This window comes from Armigeres subalbatus, chromosome 2 (assembly GCF_024139115.2).
Source record: "Armigeres subalbatus isolate Guangzhou_Male chromosome 2, GZ_Asu_2, whole genome shotgun sequence".
NCBI classification, from domain to species: Eukaryota; Metazoa; Arthropoda; class Insecta; order Diptera; family Culicidae; genus Armigeres; species Armigeres subalbatus.
In genome coordinates this window covers 67,883,959-67,901,297 of record NC_085140.1, presented here as the reverse complement: position 1 = coordinate 67,901,297, position 17,339 = coordinate 67,883,959, and the positions used below count along the sequence as shown (strand labels likewise).

At 37.5% G+C, this 17,339-nt stretch overlaps 1 protein-coding gene across 1 annotated transcript in view; it reads right to left on the bottom strand.

Moving 5' to 3' along the window:
- LOC134208832 (agrin) overlaps positions 1 to 16,396 on the bottom strand; it is a 335,565-nt gene extending 319,169 nt beyond the window's left edge. Inside the window, exon 1 of the mRNA XM_062684778.1 lies at positions 15,930 to 16,396. Coding sequence (XP_062540762.1) covers positions 15,930 to 16,005 — 76 coding nt within the window. The 5' untranslated portion in view covers positions 16,006 to 16,396. The remainder of the gene's footprint in view (positions 1 to 15,929) is intronic.
- Between the last annotated feature and the right edge of the window lie 943 nt (positions 16,397 to 17,339).

The window sequence follows — 17,339 nt, the reverse complement described above, 5'->3', positions numbered from 1 at the left end:
CACTACCAACGCTAGGTGGATTAATCTGGGTTTTTTTTATATATATACAACAAAGTTGGCATTTGGACGACCGCGCATCACTAAAGAATAGACAGCCCAATTTTTGCTATTTTATATTCGTTTTCTTCTTCCATTTAGGAGGAATACTGTTATAATGAAACTGGAATCCATTGAAAATCAAAACTCAACCTTCTGAATGAAATGGATTTTCGTATAATTTGCATGAAATTTTTCAATTTTGTTTATCTATATATGAAACAAAGAATATGAAAAAATTAAATATTATTCTGAAGAACTGATTTGTTTTCTAGATAAATTGTGGACGCAAAAAAAGTGCTTCAGAAAATTGATCAATTTTTGGCGAGACAAAGTTCGCCGGGGCACCTAGTTTACGATAAACAATTAAAATATCAATTCTTGTCCTTCTTCTTCTTCTTCTTCTTATTGGCATTACATCCCCAAACTGGGACAGACAGAATGTTCATTAAGCACTTCCACAGTTCTTAACTGCAAGGTTTCTAAGCCAAGTTACCATTTTTGCATTCGTATAACACGATGATACTTTTATGCCCAGGGAAGTCGAGACAATTTCTAATCCGAAAATTGCCTAGACCGGCACCGGGATTCGAACAAAGACACCCTCAGCATGGCCTTGCTTTGTAGCCGCGCATCTTACCGCACGGCTAAGGAGGGCCCCTCCTTCTTGTCCTACCCAGTAAAAATAACGGAACCAACAAATCCTGTTATTTATTTATTTAATTATTTCATTCATCCGACAGCAGTCTACATGAATGTTTTAGATAATTAATTTAGTCTTCCGGTTCTTTCTACCCCACTAATGAACAATCTACATTTTACCCCAAAATTGAAGAGATCGTCTACTAAAGAGAAAATTCGAACACATGATGTAGTCAAGTGAAATTTCCTCTCAAGATTATGCTTTTAGTAGGTAATTTTCTCTCCAGTTCCACAAATAACAATCTACAACATATTTGATCAAAATGTGTCTCAGATACTTAACCATACTAATATTGCAACAAACAAAACAATAATACTTTAGTTAACACCATAATAAACTTCAATATATTATATACCCGATCATGAATGCATAACAAAATTATAACTCAATTCTATCAATTGTTGTTATGTATAACAACGTGTGTTATGATTAGATAATTCTTCTTCTTAATAATTGTCTTCGGCCAGTTTTATTTCAAATCAAAATTATAACAAGATTAGTTATGTATATTTTCACAAAAAAATTGCCTACATTTTTTATAGACATTGGAAAAAAATCGGAGGTAAACACCTTCAGTTAATTGCCTACATTATGGATGGAAATCTGTCGTGGTAGCGTAGGCAATTACCTTGAAAGTAGATTTTTGTACAGATAAATTATATCAAAGTTTGTTTTAATGTTGATATGAATGTATCAACCTCTGTTCTAATTGTGTTACGGCTAGAGGTATTTTTGATATAATTTTTGTTATTTTAACAACAAATCAGCCAATTTTATAACACATTTTGTTACAATATTTTTCTGAAATAAATAACTCCTCTTGTTATAATTTTGTTATGCATTATTGATCGGGTAGGGGAACTGTTCCGATCTACATCTCACTGTACATATATCCATCTCATCTAGGGTGGTCTAACCGGTAGTACCGAAACCGGTAATACCGGTATTACCGGCCAATTTTGAATACCGAAAATACCGGTTTTAGAGACGGAAAATACCGGTATTTTCGGTATTTCAAATTTCGCTGTCATCATAAAAAATCTCGAATAGCTTTCACCTACATATATCAGCTAAACTGCATGTAATCGCATATCTGTCCCATCTTCTTCTTCTTCTTCTTCTTCTTCTTGGTATTACATCCCCACACTGGGGGACAGAGCCGCCTTGCAGCTTAGTGTTCATTGCGCACTTCCACAGTTATTAACTGCGAGGTTTCTAAACCTGGTTACCATTTTTGCATTCGTATATCATGAGGCTAACACGATCATACTTTTATGCCCAGGGAAGTCGAGACAATTTTCAATCCGAAAATTGGCTAGACCGGCAACGGGAATCGAACCCAGCCACCCTCAGCATGGTCTTGCTTTGTAGCCGCGCGTCTTACCGCACGGCTAAGGAGGGCCCACCATATCTGTCCCATATAAATAGGAAATCCAGCATAGGTGGGAAAGATATTCGTCTACAAGACTCATTGTGCAAAAAATACAACAATTCAATGCGCGCATGATTGAACCTTTGCCTAAGTAAGCATCATTGACAAAATTCACCTGCAGCAAAAATCGATCATCATCGTCACTAATCATACATGTTGTTTCATTCTCTTAGCCAACTGTCAAACTGCCAATGACTTTTTTCTCCAAGGAACATTGTTGACATCGTCAAGAATTTTCTCGCAATAAATGAAATTGTGAAAAAGGGACGTGCCGTAGTAGTTTTTTTTTCTTTATCAAAGTGATTTTTACATTTCTTATTACAAGTGATGCCTCTGAAAGGATTATGGGTAAGTATTTCACACTTTTTAACGGCTTTGGAACCATTCGTCTAACTTCGGTTGAACCAAAGGAGGGATTCTCAGTAGTTCAAGTCCAAATCGAAAGTTTTTCATTTAAAACCTGTAATTATAATCACAAAAACCGGTATTTTACCGGTATTACCGTTATTGACTCTACCTAATACCGAATACCGGTATTTGTCAAAAATGACTAATCTCATCGCTAAACAAAGAAATACGGGACCACATTCGTCACTTCTTTTTGTCAACATGGCGTGCTCACTGCTGAAAAAAATCACAAAAATAATAAACAAACCAAATTCCGTTCCATTGCTTTGTTTTTTATGGGATGGAAATAGGAGCTATGAGATGAAGTGGCAAACCGTTCTCCTACTATATTAACAATATGATTCACTCTCACGAATTTTGGCGACCCCGCATGTGGCGCCATCCGTGCCCAAAAGGATCGATACACGCTGAAACGAAACTACCTCAAATATGAGGATCGTTAAACACACACATTTCAAAATGTCATCACAAAAAAAAATAGGGATACCTGATGCTTTTTTGTGCACATAATCGATTAAAGTTAATCGAATGCCAACGGAAAATCAAATGTTTAGCAAAATTGTAGTAGACATGTTTTTGCTAATATGTATAATAAATTTGATCTTGCACGTTGAACCTCGTGTTGAACCGCCGGTGCACCATATCGAAAATGACACACGGTGAAACATTTGGCAAGCTATGAAGTTGCTGTTCACATCTCGCGTTACACGGAGAAGAATCTTGTAAGATTGAAACAACTATTTCGAATATTGCATCAAACAACACGGATATTATTGTTTCAATCTTCAATGTTGTTGTTTCAGCATGTTCACAAGCTTTATTCAATTGAATATTATTGTTGTATTAATCTTGCATCGCATGCATCAAATAATATGATTCTTTGGGAAATTTGACAATAAATTAGTCAAAGAATCGACAAATCGAGACTAAAAAACAAGGTTATACTTTTGAGAAGTATCAATTTGAAAAAGACTCTTTTATACACGTATCGTATAGGAGTTCATGCATTTTAACTATCTTAACTAATAATATATTATATGGATTTTGCGAGCATTTAGCTTAGATTACGAGCTTGTGACATGTCTTTGTATTTCCCTGCTGACATTTCACGTGTCGAAAACAAAATTTTCAAACTTCTGACATAAGTAGTGCTATTAAGATAGTCGTTTATCAACTCCCGGTGAATATTTAGGTAAAGTTAGTAACAAGCTAATAAAATAATTATTTATTATTACTTTTTATTGAGAAGCAATGATCCCACGGTCTGAAAATACTTAATAAATTTACAAACACGAAACATTTTGAATCTATTTATTCATCTGTTTATCCTCAAAATTATTCGAAATATCCTTTAACTTACATTTCAAGGATTGTTTTTCTGATTTAATCATGGTTGGATATAAGCACGACAAAATACAACAGCCGTGAAAAAACCAACATAATCGAACTCAAATTTATATAGAACTAGCTGTATGCACCCGGCCTTGCTCGGAATTGCCAGTTTGATTCGAAGTCTTTTTTTCACAATCGGAAAATGATAAAACCAACTGTTCAAAGGGATAATTGAGTTTTCTTATTGACACTTCATCAGTCCCGTTTCATTGTTACATTGTCTTAGCATAGAACGTTTTGTCACAACTTTATGTATAATCGCCCCCTCTATTTTTCGGTAGGGGCTGCGAAAATTTGAATTTATCCGGGCACCAGGAACTATCGTGTAGTACTTTTTTAGCGCCAATTTTATTATGTTTGTATCGAACTGTACGATAGTTCCTGGTGGCCTATTATTGACGCTCGTATATGTCGTTGTCGCAGCACCTAACATTACATGATTATTTTTAGGTGTATAGGTGAACTTCTGTGTGATTAATCAACCGGTCAATTGAAATGTTGGGCACACGATGGACTGTCGAAACGTTGGCAATGATTTAAAATTATCAACATTTTCATGTGATTTTTTTTTTAATTACTTTATTTTCGTGATTTTTCATATTAATTTATAAGTTCATCACGTGATTTTAATGTGACTGAAAGCCGAAAATTCTGAATATTAGCAACTAATCCAGTTGAACTCCCCTAAAATCAATAATTTTTCGACTTCCTTGGGCTTAAAAATATTATTAAATTAAAAATGATATCTTCTTCTTATTGGCATTACATCCCCACACTGGGACAGAGCCGCCTCGCATCTTAGTGTTCATTGAGCACTTCCACAGTTATTAACTGCGAGGTTTCTAAGCCAGGTTACCATTTTTGCATTCGTATATCATGAGGCTAACACGATCATACTTTTATGCCCAGGGAAGTCGAGACAATTTTCAATCCGAAAATTGCCTGGACCGGCACCGGGAATCGAACCCAGCCACCCTCAGCATGGTCTTGCTTTGTAGCCGCGCGTCTCATGATATACGAATGAGAAAATGATAAATTCGCTCAGAAACCTTTTAGTTAATAAATGTGGAAGTGCTCAATGAATACTAAGCTGCGAAGCGGTAATGTTCCAGTGGGGGATGTAATGCCAATAAGAAGAAGAAGAAGCACATTTTTAAAGAAGGGATCACAATCACCATATTCCGGGCGAACGCCTACTTTTAAAGAAGCAATCACATCCACCATTCAGAAGGAAACACATTAAGCATTGGTTTTTACTGGGCAAACCATGATTCCGATGAAGAGTAACAATTATCATTGCTTTATACCCAGCTAATGCATGCTTTCTATGAAAGGATTTTGTGTTTTAATTGTATTACCAACCGTAGTTATTTTCACCAATTGCTGCTTTATTCCAGCATCACTCAGGCACATGACTATTACAGTTAACACAAAAACGTCTGTTAAGTCTAATGACCATCACTTTTGATGCTGTTCATAATTATCCCAAATGTCCTTCATGCCGAATGACCTTAGGCCAAATAGTGTTATGCCAATGGCCCGCTTTCTTCAGGGATATGTCATTTTCAGGGAAATGTCACTTTCACAGAAATGTCACTTTTAGGGAAATGTCATTTACTGGGAAATGTGTTTCGGGAGGAAATTATTTTCCGGAAATATCATTTTCGTTTAAACCATTTTTGAGGAAATGTTATTCTCGAGGATTTTCTATTTTTAAGGAATTCGGGAAATTGTTTCTTGGAGAATTGTACAATTTTATAGAACCTCGGAAGAACTGAATAATAGGGGTCTAAAGAATACATTCTTCCTCTGCTCCAAAAAGCATTCCTACCCCCTATCGTTGTCGCCTTACGACAAAGAATGTGTGTTCCAAATTTGGTTGAAGTCGGTTAACGGGTTCAAAAGTTAAACTAAATTGCTCGTTTTCTTATGAATACCCCTCCCCCTAACCCTCCCCCTTTTCCTTAGTGCACACAATCCCCCTATCGTCGTCTCCTCAAGATAAAGAATGTGTGTTCCAAATTTGGTTGAAATCGGTCTATGGGTTCAGAAGTTGTGCTGGAACATACATACAAACATTGAGTTTTATATATATAGATAAGATAAGAAGAAGAAGATAGAAGATTTCTTTGGTTCTATCAAGGTTCGAAAAGAAAACTCATCTAGTTTTGGAAAATGTATGTATTCAGAGTACTGAACACCCTTTCATTCAAAGTGTGATCCGTGGGGTTGGGGATGTAATTTGAAGAACTACTGTAAGACCCCGCCCTTCCGACACTGTCCAATGTGATTATACAACAAAGCCAAAAGAGGTTATCTTGGAAACCATGAACTTTTCCTGTACTTTTTCAGGGCAAGCTGAGGGACCATAATTTTTTTGCACTGGTTGAACCAGAATTGGTATATTTTTAAAACACATGGGCTCGATGGCCAAAATTATTTTCATTTATTGCATAATTTAATGAAGAATATAACTTCTGTTGTAAAATTTCCCGACGAAGCAGAATAAATACTAATATTCAAATTGCGTAAACATTTGCTGCAGAATTAGCCCAATATAGGATGAAAACAGGCAAACAGTTAAAAAGTGTGAAAACAATGAACGAGTGTAAAACGAGATGTGAATGAAGAATATTAACTTTAACAGCAACCTCTTAGGTTTCCAAATGTTTCACCGTGTGTCATTTTCGATATGGTGGTTCAACACGAGGTTCAACGTGTAGAATCAAATTTATTATACATATTAGCCAAAACGTGTCTGCTACAATTTTGCTAAACATTTGATTTTCCGTTGGCATTCGATTAACTTTAATCGATTATGTGCACAAAAAAACATCAGGCATCCCTAGTTTTTTCTTATGACATTTTGAAATGTGTGTGTTTAACGATCCTCCTATTTTGGGTAGTTTCGTTTCAGTGTGTATCGATCCTTTTGGGCACGGATGGCGCCACATGCGGAGTCGCCAAAATTTCGTGAGAGTGAATCATATTGTTAATATAGTATATTTGAATTCATGCAACGGTTAGAATTGCATTTAACGGTTTGAAAGAGTGCTACACGGCGCTCTTGTTGTAGCCATGGATGATGACCTTTTCAGTTTTGTGAGCTTCTTCTGAGCAGTATCCTCTTTTGTTTTTGGCCGATATATGTAATTTTTTGGACGAATAATAGAAGTATAGATCTAATTAATAATTTTTGGTCATAAACCCCATTTTTCTCCAAATATTTCAGAGCATATTCAGAAGGCACTGGTCGCACATTCAATACAAACATTCCAGTTCAGTTTGACATCGAGAACAGTGATGCTTAGTACTTTGGTTGAAACTAGTATACACCACAAAAGAATTCAAAATTTATCAAAGGGTGATTTTTTGAAGTGCTATACACTTCAAAGTTCAACTTTGAAAAAAACGTTTTAACTTGCCCCGGTGTACCTTACCTAAAGATGTTTTAAGACATTTTGTATTTGAATTTGATTACTTCCACCGGACATCCTAGAGTCTATATGAAAATTACGCTTATGAACTAAACAAATATTACACTATGCCGTAATCCAGAAGTCTGTTCTTAAAAATGTTACTTGACAAATTAAAATTAAAAAAAAAATGATAATTAGGATTAAATACAACACACATAGCTCCAATTGGTTCGTATTGTCCGTAATCTGTGCGATGAGGTTCAAGCCCTTAAAACTTCATATTCCTGAAAGTTCTCCGAGGAACGTTAAAATTTATTATAGCAAGAATGTTTGGCGCATCAATTTCTCCTTCAAGAGTTTGGCTACAAATATAGTACTCAGCATATTCCTTATTTTTTTTGAGACTGGCAAAAGCTGGCACCGTTCATGATAAGAATGGAGTTCAGTAGGGTTGTTCCATGGTGAACCTCTCAAGGCAAATCGCAAAAATTTCTTCTGAACTGCTTCAAATCTTTTATTCCAAAAAAGGGAGATGGGGATCCATATAACTGCTGAAGATTCCAGTAATGATCGCACCTATGTGTAGAAAAGTGATCTCAGACCAAAGGGATCCCGACTAGAAGGTCATATCAAAATTATATCAACCTATGTTATTATGTTATACTAAATTTTTATAACAAAATTTGTTAGAAACGTGGTGCAGGATGTTGTTAAAATATCTAAATTTCTATCAAAAAACACACTACTGGAAACAAAAAACTATCAAATTTTGTTACAATTTTATCATAAAAATAACATATTTTGTTAGAAATTTATAACAGAATCAGATACAAAAATATTGTTTCTGTGCAGTTGCACATTTTTACAGTTCGTGATAGGTCTCCAGATTGTGATCAACAATACAAAACTTTTGTTTTTGTCTGAACAAGAATATTTTTCGAGAACATGAAACTAACAACATTATAAATAAGGCAACCTTTGCAAATTATATCAGCGTTGTGATATCTGTATGGCTGGAAGACTTTGCTACATCTATTTTAATTGCCTACTGTTGGACAATTCGGTGTTAAGCATTTTTTTAAATCATATTATGATAAAATCCTGTTACAACACTATATGATAATGGATAAGATAATGGCCACTAAGAACAAAATTGTATCAAATTAAGTTATAAATATCACAATATGTTAATATTGGGTTCAGTTTCTGTTATGCTCTTCTAGTCGGGATCCTTAAACTCCTTTGGAAATTTGAACATCAGGCCAAGATTGCGATTAGCTTTACCGAGTAGTGCTCGGTAAGTTGTAGCTTTGCGTCTAAGAGAACGCCTCAATCCTTAACAGTAGATACTCTCTGCAACGACTCGTCCTTCATACGGTAGTCCCAGATGAGATGCTTCTTTCACTAAAAGATATCTCGCTTAACTTTTTAAAAGGACCTAAGTAACATTTTTTCATGAATTAATTTGAATAGCGCAATCAACAGAAAAACATGACAGGTTTCGATTGATGTACTCAAATTAATTCATGAAAAAAATGTTACTTAGGACCTTTTGAAAAGTTAAGCGAAATATGATCAATCATTTCGTAACGCTGATTGTCAATGCATTGCGGTTGCACCAGTCTTCAAACAAATACACCATTCGTTGCAACTCTATGCTGTCGTTGATTGGTCTCACAACTAGGAAGATCTTATGATCGTCAGCATCGACGGGGTAGTACAAGGCAGATATCGTTGAAGAATATCGAAAATAGCAGCGGATCAAGATTAAGTACTTGCTTTCAAGTCTGTGTAAACCGTATCAATTTGTGCACTGTCTTCCATGTGTTGTAGACAGTAAGATACAAATTCCGTCAAATTAGTTGAGGTTGATCTTCCAGGGAAAAATCCATGTTGATCAGGAGCAATTTAAAGTTTTACACTTCAAAAGAGAATGTCTCCAATCAGAATCTCGAATAGTAGATTCCGCGATAGTTTCGGATGTCTCTTTTGTCTCCGTTCTTGAAAACAGGAGACATAAACGATTGTTTCCAAATACCGGGAAATTCAGATTGGTTTATACTCAAATTGAAAATGATTTTCAAGGTATTGGCAGGTAATTTATACATTTCTTTATTACTACAGATAGCACACTATCTGGACCAGCCGAAACATTATATATATATTATATATATTTCAAAGACCTTCCGGGCAGAAACCTCACATAATTTGGGTTTTTTTCCATTACTACTTGAATCAGGTAGATTAAATTGCTAGATGTTCAGTTCTACTTTCTATCCATTCGACATCTTGTCTTTGACTTTTTGTCCTTCGATCTTTTTGTTCTACAGCGCATCCTGGTTTCTGATTTTCGAAAATGTTTACAAGCTCCCAGCACGGATCACACAATTTTCTCCAAGTCTTCAATGGTTTCAATTTTTCAAGAAATCTCGCTTAACTTTTCAAAAGGACCTAAGTAACATTTTTTTCATGAATTAATTTGAATAGCGCAACAACCAAACAACCGAACAACATGAAAGCTTTTGATTGCAGTACTCAAATTAAATCATGAAAAAAATGTTACTTAGGTCCTTTTGAAAAGTTAAGCGAGAAATGTTTACTTGCTTCTTGGACTTTTTAATTATTTCAGATTTTTTTTTATAGAACGTAGCGAACTACCAGGGAATTGTAAGATTATCAAATAATCTTTTGGGAAGTTCAGAACTGCTTGCAAACGAGATTTTATGCGGGCTCAGAGATGCAAGTGTTTCCTTAGATTTCCATAAACCCTTTCCGATTTCTGAAAACCTTTTTATACGTGCTATAATTATAATAAATGACTAAAAATTGTGCGTATTTTTAAAAAATCAAAATTTTAAATTCCTACAACTAGTTTTTTGCATCTTGAGAACTTTGATTCATCTTTGTGCACTTTTGGGATTAAAAATTACTTTTTGGAGTCCTTAAGGGTAATCACCAGAATGTTTCTTGGATCCCAAAAACCATCATGATTAGTGTTTGAACTCTGATTAACTTTGATATCCTCATTAGTAACACACAGATCTAGTCAGACAATGACTTCATACAAAACTACATAATATAATATAATATAATATAATATAATATAATATAATATGTTTGATGATGATATTTTTGTAGACCTAAAAATCAGACCTATCAGACAGAATTGCGACTGGAATCATTATCTAGATGATATGTTCTTATCATAATCATGGGTAGGACAATGCTTTGACTGACCTACCCAGGAACATTCATGCGTAGGACATGTCCTACTTGTCCTACCCACTCCCGGCGCCACTGAACGAGAATAATATTTGCTATTCACAACTGCATGTTCGGCACTCATCTCGTGTGCCATCGCAGCAGGCTCGTCCAGGCAGCAAGTCAACCTGTCACTTTCGACTGCAAGCAAACCAGCATACAGATAAGGCACGTGGCATCTGCATAGGAGGTTCCTTTCCGGTTCACTTCGGATTCTTACAGAAACTATGATATCATGCTCAGTAAATAGTAAAATATTTACAATAAAAGCATTTCTTAGGACATCGTGTAAGCAACAGGATATCGGAACATCCCGGAACTGAAAAGCGGTCAGAAAGTAGGTTGCAAACAATCGGCACATTTCGTCCAGTGAATTTGAATTTTCGTTTCCATAATACATATTTCCCGAAAGTCCATCTTCTCTGCCTTTACGTTTGATGAAGTTCCAAAGAGTTTTTTCTAAGTGTAATGCAAGTGTAACGTAATGAGCAGCTCTCCTTCTTTTAGGACAACGCAGTCTTCCATTTGACCAATGTGGCCTTGGTAGCCTTCGGGGATTTTTAATACATTAACGGGAGAATCTTTTACTTTCGCCGCCAAAACCTAATTCTCAGGAAATTGATCCAAGTTTTTCAATTTTTAACGGGAAATACTCTGAAGTTTCGACGGCAATTTATTTGAAATGTTCATGGGAAATTCTTCGAGAATGTTTTGGAATTCCCAAGGCAGATTGTTTGGAGTCTCCACATGAAAATGGGTATTGTAGTTTTTTTTAGTTTTCAGGGGAATTTCTGCGTGAAATTTCACACAAACTGTTTCCAACGGAATTTCTACTGCAATCATGTTTTTTTTGCCGGAAATGTTATTTGCTGAATGGGTATACGCCAATTGACCAGTAATGTATTACATGTTAAGGCGAGAGTCATCTTGCCGACTTCCATTAGGGCGAAATGGTCATAAGGTTGAAAACGGTTTGACCAAAAATGTCATTTGACTGAAAGCGACATGCGGGCGACGTGGTCATATGGCCGAACTGATAATTTGGCCGAAAAAGTTGTTTAACGCAATAGATCATTTACCCGAAAATGGCGTTTGACCAAAATGGTCGTTTGGCCGAAAATATCATTTGGTTGAAACGGGGCATACGGCTGAAAATGTCATTTGCCCAAAAATGTTGTTCGGCTAAATGGCCTTTTTCTTGCCAAATGAGTATTTCGGCTAAGCGGTATTTTTGGCCAAATGAAATATTTGGCCAAATGAATTCTCGACAATATGAGCAAGCGCCAAGCCGTTTTGACCAAATAATATTTTCGGCCTAATGGTCTTTTCTGCCAAACGAATATTTCGACCAAACGGCATTTTTGGCTAAGTTGACCAGATGACTTTTTCGACCAAACAACCTGTTCGCCTGAACGACATTATCAGCCATATGTCGATTTCACCCAAATTGTTTTCGGTCAGACGAGTTTCGGTCTAATGGTTTGTTCGGCCGAATGGTATGTTCAACCAAACAACTTTCGGCTTTGTGGCCTTCGGCCAAATGGTCTTTGATATCAACGTGAAGTTTTTTGGTCTACAATGACAAATCTTGGGAATTCCCTCAGGAATTTAATTAAAATTTCCAAAGCACTTTCTTTACAATTTCCGCAAGAAGTTTTATCGTGGATGTTCTTCAAAATTTTCATGGGAACTGTTCAGAATTTGTTTGGGAAATTTTTTGGAATATGCACCTAAATTCTCCAGAAATTCCACTCGAAATTCTTCCTATTCTTTTTGGAAAATTACTCAGAATGTGAACTGGAGCACCGTTTTGACTCAAATTCCGAACAAAGGCCATTTTGACTTTATTCGTGCAATTTTCTCCACAGGAACTTGAATTCGTTTGTAATCTTGATACTCAGTGCGGAAAACCAAAGACAGATTTAGTTTTAGGGCGCTGAAACACCAGTATTCGTAATATGAGTCATGTTCGGGATTTGGGTCAAAACGGTATTGTCTGTATTACAAATTCTTTAGATTTCGAAGGAAGTGTTCATTCAGCACTTCCACAGTTATTAAATGCGAGGTTTCTAAGCCAAGGTACCGCATTCGTGTATCATGAGGCTAACACGATAATACTTTTATGCCCAGGGATACCGAGAAAATTTTGAATACGAAAATTGCCTTGACCAGCACCGATTTCTAATAAAGTTGAACAGCTTCCATGGGAAGCTTACCAGACTGATCAAAGCAACGGTGGATGGTGTGCAAAACTGTGTGAAGATTTCGGGCGAACACTCCAGTTCATTCGAATCGCACCGGGGACTAAGACAAGGTGATGGACTTTCGTGCCTGTTGTTCAACATTGCGCTAGAAGGTGTCATGCGGAGAGCTGGGTGTAACAGCCGGGGTACGATTTTCAACAGATCCAGTCAATTTATTTGTTTCGCGGATGACATGGACATTGTCGGCCGAACATTTGAAAAGGTGGCAGAACTGTACACCCGCCTGAAACGTGAAGCAACAAAAGTTGGACTGGTGGTGAATGCGTCAAAGACAAAGTACATGCTTGTGGGCGGAACCGAGCGCGACAGGGCCCGCCTGGGAAGCAGTGTTACGATAGACCGGGATACCTTCGAGGTGGTCGAGGAATTCGTCTACCTCGGATCCTTGCTAACGGCTGACAACAACGTTAGTCGTGAAATACGAAGGCGCATCATCTGTGGAAGTCGGGCCTACTACGGGCTCCAGAAGAAACTGCGGTCGAAAAAGATTCGCCACCGGACCAAATGTGTCATGTACAAGACGCTTATAAGACCGGTTGTCCTCTACGGACATGAAACATGGACAATGCTCGAGGAGGACTTGCAAGCACTCGGAGTATTCGAGAGACGGGTGCTTAGGACCATCTTTGGCGGCGTGCAAGAAGACGGTGTGTGGCGGCGAAGAATGAACCATGAGCTCGCTCAACTCTACGGTGAACCCAGTATCCAGAAAGTAGATAAAGCCGGAAGGGTACGATGGGCAGCACATGTTGCAAGAATGCCGGATAGCAACCCTGCAAAGATGGTGTTCGCTTCCGATCCGGCAGGTACGAGACGGCGTGGAGCGCAGCGAGCGAGATGGGCAGACCAGGTGCAAAACGATTTGGCGAGCGTAGGGCGTATCCGAGGATGGAGAGATGCCGGCTCGAACCGTGTATTGTGGCGTCAAATTGTTGATTTAGTGTTATCTGTTTAGATGTAAACTAAATAAATGAATTCTAATAAAGTTGCTGAAAATCAGAAAAAAATGCCGGCAAAGCTAACAAACGACATTTTTACCAGAATATCAGTTTTTTTTTATTCTGCTGGCACACGGCTGTGCGGATTTTTGCCAAGCTGCAGAAATAAAAACTAAGTGTGTGGTGTGAATCCATTTTATATCGTTTGTGCACCAATGAAAAATTACCCAATTTTTGGCACAAGTTTTCATGTAACAGATTTGATAGATCACAAATCGTATTCGATGTCCATCAGTCCCCTAACTGTAGATATCATGCAACGAATAGAAGAATGATTTGACATAAATTTGTTTCGGTTTTCATTTTACAGACAAAGCCCCGCAGGTCAGTCAAAAAGGCGTTCAGTGCGGTTTTGCAGAACCCCGACCACCTGTCCTGCATTTTCCGATTCATCGGACAATTTAGGTATTGTTAGTAAACATTTTTGGCCTTCAAGCGAACCACCTTTTTGTATGTCTACACACAGAATTTATCCAATAAAATAGGTTCAACTAAATTCAATTTATTCATAATCAACTCAACGTTTTACCATTATTTTTTTTCATGAAAGCTTCATCCTCATTTTTCAGATTTCCAAGCTCATTCATATCTTTTGCAAGTGCCCTCTTGAATCTCGCAGCTTCTGGGGAATTGCTCATATTTTCAAACGATGCTTTTGTATTTTTTATATCTTTATTTTAATCAGTAAGTGCTCTCGTATTTAGGATTCCTTAATTTGGAGTTCAATTTGAGATTATTTTTGCTTTATTTAAAAGTGTACAATATTTTTTCAGCTTTTCCTATTGGGAACTCCATTACGAAACGTCACTGTTAGAGAACAACTGTTTGATAGGACAATTGTTATCGAAATCATTTAAAATTATATCATTTACTTTTTGGGGAAACCATTCCAGTTCTTGAACTGAATCAATCTTTTCAACTTCTGTAAATGATTCCAGATTGATCCCAATTGTTTTATATAGCGTTTCTAAATGGACGTGTTGATCGTTTTCCCCAAATCCATTCAAACACTAAATATATCTCTACAATCTGACAATGAGATTTCCTTAGAGATATACCACTTTGCAATTCATTCATAAATCGCACCGTTGCTAAATGTGATCTAAGACCTCTTGTCTAATAACACTTGTGGTTACAATGTTGGGAAATGTCATTTCGATGTCAAGAGACTAGTTTTCTATTAACTTTTTTTACATTGATCAACTTCATTTTAACAACTTTGTTCAACAGATCATTGTACAAGGAAGTATTTGAAGGCTAAATAAGAATAATAAGACAGTTTAAGACAGTTACACTTTAAAGCTAGTGCTTTCTGAGTTCTCAGTTTGTGATCGTATAGTTAATATTCAATTCCAAATGATGGAGCATTTGAAACCTTTTAACTCTAAATAAAAGATAGTGCCAGACACAATATGATCATATCTTGAACAAATTTAATCAAACACAATAAACAGAAAATGAAATGTATTCCACTTTCATAAGACGAGTTTAGTATTTTCCATTTAATTCCACCACGTTTTGTAAAGAGCTACACTCGTCTTATGACAGTTGAAAAATACTCAGCTTTCTGTCATTGTAACTTTATGTAAATGTTGAAATGTTGGTCGCAATGGCCTATCTTTTATAGAGAGAAAAACAAAATCAGTATTCAAACAAAGCGTTCCCAAAAGCCTTCCTAAATCAGCTCACCGTTAAATCCCTCAATAAAAGTTATCGTAATTTTGCTTTGCAATAATAAATCAATAAACTGCCCCACAACACTTTCCTTCGCCGAAAGAGCGCGTCGAACAGTGAAACAGTTAATTTCCACCGAGCGGCAGCAGCAATAAACTGGCCGACACTGGGAAGACCTTGGTTCCCGCCTGAATCTTATTATTATGCTAATTCGGAAGCGGGCGCTTTACCCGCTCGGTGTCTTCGCACACATGTTCGCCGAAATTATGCAAAAAAGTTGACTTGATTTACTTATTCGACCTCCCGCTTCCCGGCACACATAAAACTGGGTTTCAAACGCACCTTTTGCATAGCTGGCCTCGATGAAAAGTACCGCTGCCGCCGTCGCCATCAGTATCACTGCCGTTGATTTCCACATGTTGCTGCTGCTGCTTCTGGTGCTTCTGCTAATTTTCTGCACTGTCCCGGTGGAGGTCACAAGGCTTTCAAATGAAACTCACAGACAAACACACTTTGCTTCGGTTCGCAAGTGGATGATTGCGTTTGTTCAGTCGATGCACTTTTGCTGTTTCCTTTGATTTTTGTTGTTTTCCTTCAAACACTGCGCCCTGTTTTTTCCCAACACACTTTCCAGCTGAGAGATGCTAGATTCAAGATATTATTGCTCTTTACAAACTTCCGATTTGTTTCTGTAGGTATGCTGCTGCTATTCTGTTCACTTGTTATTATTTTTTCTGTTTCCTATCCCGGCATCGGCTTTCAACTACTTGTTGCTAATTAGAGACCTTCGGAGGTTATCAGATTTCCACGCTGAGTTGGTTCTGCTAGATGCCACCAGATTGTTATCTCTCCTTCGTCTTTTCACAGCGTTACAGAACAACGGCACCGAATCCGAGCACTTGAACTCCACCGCGGCACAACAACCCCCAGCTGGAACAGGTTCTTGACAATATCTGAGCTATGTTCTGCCTCTTACTCCGATCCAATCCCACAATCACAAAACCACTTTGCACGATGGAATCGCTGGATATTGCTGAAAATTCTTTCGACGCACCACCTCCGGCAGCTCACCAGAAGAAGATCGCACTTTATTCCTGCACCCTTGCAAGATCGAATATCGAGCCACGAGCGACAAAAACCGGCACCAACAAACGCGAGGAGAAGTTCAAGAAACTGGTCCAAGTCCAAGGAGAAATACACCGAGAATGAAATTTCAATGCCAAGGCTTACGGAATTTATAGAGAAAGCAGCAGAGTCCGTTCCGGCTTGAACGGGAAAGTGGGGTGTTCCTCGTGCGAACGTTCGTTCCACCGTCGCAGCATAAACTCTCCTCATATGGGCTCTCCAAGGCGAGCGCACTCTCCCCGACCTTGATGGGGCTCTCCGGGAGTCTTGCTCCACACGCTTTTCTTTCGCACGGAAGGAAAGATTTGCTCGATGCGACAGACTACGAACCCGCTCATTCGCTCTCGCATCTCGCAGCTGTTCGTAGCTTTTCAGAGAGAGTGGGCTTTGGGGGGCATTCTCGCGGAAAATTGTGTCAACGAACGCGATGCATAGTGACGTGCTTGGATCTGACGATATTAAATTATCGGAAATTCATGTGAAGTCGTGTACACTCAACCGGTGGATGTTAGATTTTCGTACAATTCTGCATAAGAATCTACCAAACATCTATATATAAAAACTGAGCATATGAAATACTGTTAGATTCTTATATACAAAATGTATGGTTCTATAGGTAAGAAAAAC